This window comes from Diadema antillarum, unplaced genomic scaffold (genome assembly GCF_040938485.1).
Source record: "Diadema antillarum isolate AM-2024a unplaced genomic scaffold, OU_Dant_1.0 seq00000085_RagTag, whole genome shotgun sequence".
Lineage (NCBI taxonomy): Eukaryota > Metazoa > Echinodermata > Echinoidea > Diadematoida > Diadematidae > Diadema > Diadema antillarum.
This window is the reverse complement of record NW_027271177.1, coordinates 1609146-1618880: the sequence shown is the minus strand read 5'-3', so window position 1 is coordinate 1618880 and position 9735 is coordinate 1609146. Positions and strand designations below refer to the sequence as shown.

Genomic DNA, 9735 nt, shown 5'->3' with positions numbered 1-9735 from the left:
AGACAATCTAAGACAAATGAATAAAATTGATTCGACATGGCTATTCTACTGTTACAACACTCACATTGATAACATGAAGATTTATCAAATAAAAAGTACTTTTCACACAGAAATGTCAAGATTGAACTGCACAAATTTTCAGCATCATGGTGACTGCCAACGTACTGTAGGGATCTAGTCATATTAAAGTTAGCATATCAAGGATATTGCACATCTGTCTAAAAGATCACGAGTCGAAAACTGTTAAACAAACGAAAGATCATAGCATACATGTATAGTCAACCCAAAATGACCAAAGTCAATCTCTCTTCAAGCCTTCCTGATACCAAGTTATTCTGATAATGCTAAAATAACTTTCAATTAGTAAATGTGGTAAACGTCTTCTTGAACCTACAAGTGACTAGCCGATGCGTACTTGAACTTTAGTTTAAATCAATTAAATACTTCAGGCCTTTCCTTGTAGCCGGAGGATCTATAGGAGTTGGATCTATGTGACCTGCACTTTGGCAATGATTGAAGAGTTGGACGTTTAGTGCATGATATAAGCATCAACTTTAACCTATTCAAGACTATATTGCAAAAGACTACTGACAATGAACATAACATGGATGCTTACGGTAATGGTAAAATTACGTCGAAGGTGAGATACCTGTACAAAGATGGTGACCCAATTTGCTAAAGGAGAGAGAGGAAAAAACGACTCTCGAAGTATCAAAGTGCTAATCATATAATTGCTGCTATATTTGACGGCTCAGCTAGAATTCTAAACATTTTTAACAGAAGATGTATCTTGTTCCTCTTTTGTTTTTGCCTGATGCTTCACATCATTTTTCATATTCAAGTAACCATAACAATGTGAAAATACGATGGTTGGAAAAAAAAGATCTCATCTCAATCAAATGGGTGTGTACTAGTTTGGTTTATGTTGTGGTACTATAACACAATTTGTGTGATGTCAGAGTTTCGCCTTTAGTTTGACAAAAGGAATCTACATCATTAAAGGCCGGCAGAGTTATAAGATCCGCTTTAGCATAATACATTCCTTCCCACTGAATATTATCATTGTCAGGTTGCGTTTGGTCTGTCTTTGCTTTTGTATTTTAATTTGGAGTACAACAACATACCAATTGTATTGGCCCGTTTTGAAACTTTTTCCAAGCATGCCAAGGGATGCGACTTTGTTCATTTGTTGATGCTTATCCATTCATACCTTAATTAGCCATTGATTATAATCACTTGATTTCAATGTGCAATATCATGATTGTTGGGTTAGACTTTGCTATCAACTGAATCTTCTTTTGCACTAGACATTAATTTCATGAAAACGAAAAAGAAAAAAAAAACAAGACACGATTTACTACCATCACCACAGAGAGGAAAATACTTTGTTGACATACCATTTCGTAACCATTGCACTCAGCTGTACAAAGGGTCGCGATAATGTGCTACAGATTTGCAGTAAATGAAATCAATTATCCATCAAGTGATTTTAGCAAATAACTTTATTGTATATGAATAGTTTGCTGACCCAATTGTTCACATCAATCAGTTAAAAGTACCAAATGTCATTGTCTTTTTGGCATGATACCAAGCTAGCTTTCCTCAACTTCGTTGGTACCGACATTTGCAGAGTCTAGTATTGGAATGATTTGAGCATCGTCGGCAAGCGTAAGGGAGATTCGTGGAAGAGGTTCCGACTCGGATATCTTCGGCAGCTTGACGAATTGATCCGTGATGCTGAGCCGATCTCCCGAATATTTCCGAGTCTGGCGACTAGGTTCCATCGTCTGCAGCCAATTACTTACGAGCTCGTCTGAGTTCTTCAAGGTCGAGTCGCCTATGAGGTCCGACATTGTGTCGCGGGATATCGCTTCAGCAGCATCAACTGCATCTGGTGCTTGTTCATCCTTCCTTTCATTAGATTCTTTTGGAGTTTGTTCAGTTTTCTCTGCACCGTTTGCATCATCACCTTGTTCATCGGCATTTTCAAGAGACAGTGCTTGCCTTTCTTCGTGATTCTCATCATCATCGAGTTCATCTTCGACGGAATCATGATCGCTTACGCTGTCGACGTGTCCTGGTGGAAGAATGAACCGCACGCGTTTCCGTTTGCTCTTAGTGGCGACGTGTTTTTGCATCTTCCGCCTCCTCTCTATGAATGCCTGCAGCGCCTCCTGCCGACGCCGCGTGATCTGCCAGGGAGAGTTCGTGTGCGCGTGATCACCTTCTTCGAGCTGGGTGTATTCGACGGTTATGGGATAATCGGGTACCATGATATCTCCGGTTTGCATAGACCGCTTGTAAACCGGCTTCAGTTTCCCGCCGGGCCTCCGCGCTGGAATGTAGCTCTGGAGTTCGCTCTCCAGAATGTGCGAGTAGAGGAATTGCTTTCTGATGGGATGTCGCCTTGCCACTTCTTGCTCGTGGCGCCGGAGTGCTGCGAAATTGATCGGCTTCTTGCGCTGGTAAGGTCTCTTGATCTTCTTCGGTCTCGGCTTCGGAGGTGGTGGAGGGGGCTCTTTCTTTTTCTTCTTCTTCTTTTTCGGTTTGATTGGTGTAGGTGGCCTCTCGGGCTTAGTATCGATGTCATTCTCGTACGGTGATCGCCCTGCCTCGTAAGGGAAGGGATTAATAGTCAGTGCGTGCACATCGTCGGCCTCCTCGCCCTCCGATGCGCTTTCGTCGAGCGAAACGCGACTGAGGAGTACCTCTTCGTCGGTCGTTCCGTCATATATCCCACTGTCCGTGATCGACCCATCGGAAGCTGTTCGTGCGCCACTCAAACATTTTCGGCTGTCGGACTGGGGCGTCGCGAGGTATCGACCCTCAACTTCTAGCTGTCTCACGCGGTCGTACATATCCAGCGACCTAGACAGTCTGTGGTTATATAATGTATTCACACTCAGTCGCAAGCCAGCGCTGTGGTTTGCGTTCGATTGTCGCGGAAATTGTCTTATTTTTGGCAGGGAATTACTTGAGTGTCTCGTGTCCTCCTGACACGATAATAACTTCGAGTCTTTGTCAAGAACAAGATCGTTTTCGGGGTTATCTCGCAACAGGTCATAGCGACGCGCTCGTTGCATTGATTTACCTTGTACGATATCTGGTAGAAAGCCAGTTTCAAGCCGCGTTTCATACGGTGGAAAGGATTTCTGTGTAATTGCGTTTATCCGTGGTCTTTCCATACTGGTGCTGTGATGAGGACATCTCCTGGTAAAAGCGGGAAGGTCTCGGGCGGAATGATCGCTTCCGAGTCCGGTCATAACCGCGCAGCTGTCGCACTTTGGTGCGTTGTGAATCCAGGTGACGTGGTGTGCCAGGACCGGTTTGATGTCACCCGAGTCAAGCATGCTGTCCGCCAGTAACTCGTCGTCGGAATTGATGAGCATCATTCTCCAACCATGACGACATCGAAATGCCCGGCACCGAACACGAGTAGCCGAAGGTTTCTCTCAGCAATCTGCAGGAATGAGAAGACAACATTCAGGAAATGATGATCAAACTGACGTCTTACTTATAAACACAATGTCTGTCGTCGAGCAGTTACATAGATAACATTCTCATCGTCAGTCATCGAAATGATCTCAATAAACCCTCGAAAAGTTTTGATGAAATACTCAGGATGGACACTGTCGATAGTAATTATCGATATTGGCAAGGCGCGATTATATGTATCGAGCTCACGAACAATCGGCGGCAGGTTCGCAAAACCTCTTCATGTGATTGCTTTAATACGCCTCTCCATAATAACATGAGTCATTTGATAAACTGTGCGTGTCTAGCACTGTCGCTTTGAAAAAGAAAAATGATGGTAATCAACATCTCCCATATGACACCGGTGTAGGGGCCGAAACTAAATAGGTTTGTGGCGTATTAAACAAAAAACACGCAACAATAAGTACAAAAGACGCTATCCTCCGTCCTTCGAGTGCGTATCCATTAGCCTGATGACTTCCACTAATAAACGCTCGGCAGGTATCATATCCGCCATCATGATCATCCAATTGTGATAGAAAACTCTTGCTTGATTTGAATTAGTGCCATACAAGTATCGCGTACAGTGACGTGCCTGAGCAGAATTTTTACCCAGCAAAAAAAAAAAAAGAAAAAGAAAAAGAGAGAGACAAAAACACCCACAAACAAAACAAAACAAAGCAAATGTAATGAAAAGAAAATCTTGCTGTATATTCTAACATGCTTTAAGCTTCTCTCTATTTTGCACAGCGAAAACTTATTGCAACGCTTGATTTGGGCACTTTCAATGAAATATAAGTTCCCAGTTCCCACACTCGAAGGCAAAGATATCTGCATATCGTGTGGCATGAAATTTCCCTACTACAAAGTGTTATTTCCCTTCACTTCTTCTTTGTTCTTTTTTTAGTCTGTATCTTTACAAACGACATAAAAAAGTCATTCCATTTTCTTTTCTTTTCTTTTCCTTTTTCCAGCAACCTGTGCATTACAGAATAATAAAAGGCCATCTCCAAGAAGTCTGAAATTTGTGTTTTACGATAAGAATTGAAATTAAGATCGACTTTCATAATCCCATTGAGATTTATGTTCGCTCTCATATTAATGCTGTATATTGTAAGTGGGGGGAAATGTCATAATGTATATAGTGTACACTAAAGTATAACTCTGTATCGCAGCTGATTCATTTGGAAGACACATTTCCTTCTATTTACAGACAATACGCACAATTTACCACTATGCCGCTCCCGCTTTTATAAAACAGGATTACTCTTAATCAGCCCTGCCCACTAAAAATCAAACTCTCACTTGGTCTACATGGCAAATCAGCAATGAAGATGTCGTTATTCCGTCTATTGCATATTCAATTTTGTAGAAGAGCTACGCTGAACGTGAAAACAATCACTTTGAAAACATCTACAAAATTATCACTGTCACTTATCTGTAAACTAACTTTGCGACTACACTTCATGGCAAAGTTAAAATAATAATTTCAGGAAGAATTTCACAAATATCTGACTGTTCCTTTCACTTGCAGGGCTTGAACCAATCTTTCAAAAGAAATATGAAAAGGGCTATTCATAATTTAGATACCCTTCTTTTGAAGTTCGTTGCTCTCTTTTGAGATAGAGGCAAACCAGGAATACTGACAAATTGATGAAAAGTTTCACCGATACAGGCAAATGTCCTATAAAGGTATTACTGTGATGTCAACAGACATTGTAGTAATACCTTAAAGATATCTGCATATCGTGTGTCATGAAATTAAGGTATCAAAGGTATTACTGCAATGTCAACAGACATTGCAGTAATACCTTAAAGATATCTGCATATCGTGTGTCATGAAATTCCACTACTATAAAGTGTTATTTCCCTTCACACTTATGAAGGGAAATAACACATTTTAATGTGTTATTGACAACACCTTTTAAGTGTTTTTTCCCTTTACTTATCATCGTAAGTTTATTGCCTGTCACTTCTATGTTCTGACACAAATTTGCTCACCATTTGAATAGTTGAACCGTATCGCGTTGAATTTATAGGCCTAATACTCCGGTAGGCGTACTTGTGTCTCCTTGTAGACTGTTGTCCCGAGTCATTCAGTCAGTACACTATAATGACGAATGATGTGTGTTGCCGGCGGTTTCGTAGTATCACAAACAGATCAGCTCATAATATGTCTCGATGGCGTCATTTAATAGCTGCAGTCACCTCATGTTCGCTTTAACAACCGAATCACCTTCGCTTATTTCCTGATCATACGGACTGAGTGTACCACTTGGCGCCGCAAGACGACAGAATGACGTTAGGCAGCACTGAAGACCAAATCACGACCAGTCCCACCGAATGACAGATCGATATCAGATTCTCGTAAATCTGTCGGACAAAATCACGACATCTTGTTCTCTGTCAATCCCAAACCATTTGATTATGACCGTCTACTGAATGTTGGCGTCCACATATGCACGACTTGTTGCTGAAAAACATTAATTGTTACCCACAGGATCGCTTATGCATGTTCTTCCGTGCCGATGGTAATACCATGCATTAGCGGTACCGAAAGCCTTTTGAGGTTGGGGAGTGCTGGTGATTGAATAATTTCGTTCGTGGTTAAAGCGTGTCGTGGTTGCCTAGGCGAGAAGCTGCTATTTGTTTGCTCCTGTGGCAGGTTGAATAGCGTCTCGGGACCAGGGTAAGTCATCGCCGCTAGCCATGCATGGGAGAGTTCCTTTGTCGTGACGTCTGAGTGTTTGTCCGTGTCATCGGGGCACGATTAAGTATCAGAATGTCGCGATAGACGGACAGAATCTTAATCCAACTGTTCAGGAACTAGGAGATTATTGCGAACATGTCAGGGCTTCAAAAGAATGTCAATCAGGCATCTGCACCTTGTCACCTCACAACGCTCATAAATTCTCTCAAAATTGCATGACGTCCTTTGCTTCGGATGCTCTCGTAGAAATCAATCCGTTTACACACGAAGACATCAAAATGTGTACTTGCATCCAAAGTTCAATTCCTGATGTTACGCATGGAATCAAATGGAAGCTGTCAGACCCTGTTGACAGGTTGCAGCCATTTGCCTTCACACAAAACTACAAGAAGAAAACAATAAAGCTCACAAATCAAATGATTGGTCATTTTCAAGTATGCAGGCACAGCATGATGGAGCATGGAAGTGGTTTTCCCATTTATCACATTAATAGGGTATATATTTATGGGCAACATGTTTATCCCCAGAATAGCACGATTGTTAGGAAACAAGAATATGGGTATTTCTTTAGGCAGAGAGACAAAAATTTAAAATTATCGAGTTTCGCTCAATTCGTTGTAGATATGCCATGAAATATTAATTATCAGCACAAAAGTTGACTCTCTCCGTGCAAGAATATGATGTGAAATGTACGTGGGTGTGTCGTAGCTAAAATTTGTGTGTATCCATCCAGTTTACACATGTGTTTGTGTGTATGCGCGTGTGTGGGTCATCATAGTCATCACGTGTAGCAGAACGCTGTGCTCCTAGAGCTTCCCAGGTGCACGATTAATGATTAATGCAGGACATTGCTAAGAGAAAGAGAAATAGACAGAGAAATAGAGAAAGAAAGAGATGAGAAAAGAAAGCAAGATGAGAGAGGGAGAGCGGCACAATAAGGATTCATCAATCATGAATTAATCCATCAATCAAAGGTGAAATTTCTATTCATTGCTTGCAGCGCTGGAAGTACCTATTCTAATTAAGATCATACAATTCAAGATTCGTTGCTTGGCACTAAACAAAAACAAAACAAATTCCTCTTTGCCCTTCACATCATCACTTGCCAGGGAATACTAACAATATCGTTGGGAAATTACGACAAAAACATACTCGTTGGAGCATAAAGACATCCTGATATGCCTGCTCCGGGTGAGTAATCTTGCATCTGGAGATCTCTTGACTGCTGAAAATAATAATGTATGTTTGTGTTATCTAAAGCATGACGAGGAATAGAAACGAAAATAGATGATCAATAGATCTGTTTGTCAGAGACCATTAAGTGTACGTTCCTGTACACTTTCAAGGTTTAGAGCAAATACAATCATTACAAGTTCCGTTTCAACGTTGAAATACCTTTGTGAATGCTGCCAGCCAGTTTCAAAGCGCAGTGTAAATCCCCCTGAATGGCAAAGTACAACGAGCAAAGACTTGAGATAGGCTAAATGTCAACTTTGTCTCCATGGCAATAATGTCAGCAACCCGAAGCATTCAAACTGTTCTGTTTATTGTGTGTATGAGACTGCTGTCACTCAGATTTCATGCAACAATGAAAAACAAGAAAAATATCCTCCATAACTAGCGTCAAACATGTTACGAACTATTCTAGTAATATAGTAACGAATGTAAAGGTATCTTCCAATTTTTTCCAGTTTCTTTGGCTCCATACGCTCTAGTGTCATTGTTTTCAGGCAAGGGGAGATCGAGAAATTTCTGTTTTCTATCCAGCAAAACTGAAAACGTTTTATGTAAGTAAGTTCCTGAAGCGCCGTGCATGGCGTGATTTGCACGTAACATTCATTGATAATTATGTCCTCATTCATACAATGTCATATCTCTTAATCAGCATTTTCGTGTTTTCTCTTTCAAGTTCGTTAATTTAAATGGTCCCCTTCAAATACCTTTCGGTCGTTATTTTTTCATTTCAGTAATTACCTGGCTTTTGGGTTTTTTTCTCTCTCTCTAAAAGACTACGTTTTTCCTTCACTGTCCATCGTGGCTTATTTATGAAACTCTAGAATCACTGATGTAGTTAAGATATCAGCCCCTTTTTGAGGGGGCGACGATGGGAAGAAAAATAGATGGGGTGTTACGCGACGAACTATTCATACCGTAGTATAATAATAAATTATGAAGGAACACAGTCGCACGTATCAATAGTATTCTCAGAAGAGTTGAATAGGTTTTTGCAGTTTGACAGCGGCCACGGATGTTTGAAGGGAAGTACCTCGCTTTTGAACAGCGACCGAGCGCGGATCTCCAAGTTTCTTTCAATAATTGAACAAAACAGAGCTTCCTTGCACAGGGTTCGTAAACCTCTTTGCGAGTCGAAAAAAAAGATAAGTAACCCTAACACGACATTTTACAACAATAATGAGGCTTTGCGATTACAGGCCTCAATGGATCTTCAAGTAGGGTACATTGTACACGTACTCATAGTTTCCAACAAGAGAAATCCTTGTTTTGCATAAAGAGAGTTCAGAAATAGGGATGAATGCATTTTGTGATAGGATAGAAATAAGTGATAATTATAATTAAAGTTTCCTTTCTATTTTTTCTTTCTTTGTCTCAATCAAATTTTACACTGTCTTCAAAGAAGTGTCCCTCTGTTTGGCAAGTCCCGTCAAAATAATAATACCTGAGATTATCCACTTGATTCCTTGTGAAACTTAGGTAATGTATAGTGAGGAAGGAAAGCGTCTGGACGAATTGTGACATCTGAAGTTTCATATAAGTTTTCCTCGCCAATTTCATTGTTTGTTTGTTTTTTCATTCAATTTCATGTCGGAAGCAATCATTTTCTTCAAATACGATCCTGCATCGAAATGATTATCGTCTTTCAAAATCGTTTTTCGTCGTCGTTCCAATTAACTAAAGTGACAGTCGGTTTTGCATTTGGGAATTCTAATTCATTGAATGCACATACACTTTCGGCAATGGTTATACATCTCGCCAGATCATTCCGAATAATTATTTAAATTTGCAAAAGGGCAAACAAGTCCAGCATTATGATCACAGAAACACTCAATGAGATGTCGATTCAAAAGGTTCATTGCTTGTAATGTATTTCAACCTGAATATATAAAAAAATTATATTATATGAATCACACATAATTGTGTTATAGATGTGTATTCAAAGAGCACAAAAGCAATATGATGATCGTGATGAAATTAAAGATTTCAAATGAAGATTATAAACACAACGTAATGATCATGATAAAGATAAAGACGTAAGTTAAAATTAACATCAAAATTATAAAGCAAAATCAATGTAATGATCAATGTAATGATGATAACCCATCTCACTAATAGAATGCACATCTTTGGAAACTCGTGCCCAAACACGAAATTGGATGCTTACATGCGAAGTTGAATATTGTAACAATTTATTTGGGTGCCTCAAAACGATTAATGTGAAATCCTTTGACCAAAGTCACTTTACCGCTTCAAACATACGAATTTGAATGCTCATAAAGTGAAACTGGACGACAATCTTACGAAATTGGCCGATA

The 9735-nt window shown here is 40.1% G+C and overlaps 1 protein-coding gene across 1 annotated transcript; it reads right to left on the bottom strand.

The window, feature by feature from the left end:
- Window positions 1–1592: 1592 nt before the first annotated feature.
- LOC139726475 (uncharacterized) lies at window positions 1593–3392 on the bottom strand. The gene has a single exon (XM_071637430.1). It carries the CDS (start codon window positions 3390–3392, stop codon window positions 1593–1595), a length of 1800 nt encoding a protein of 599 aa, XP_071493531.1.
- Window positions 3393–9735: the final 6343 nt, after the last annotated feature.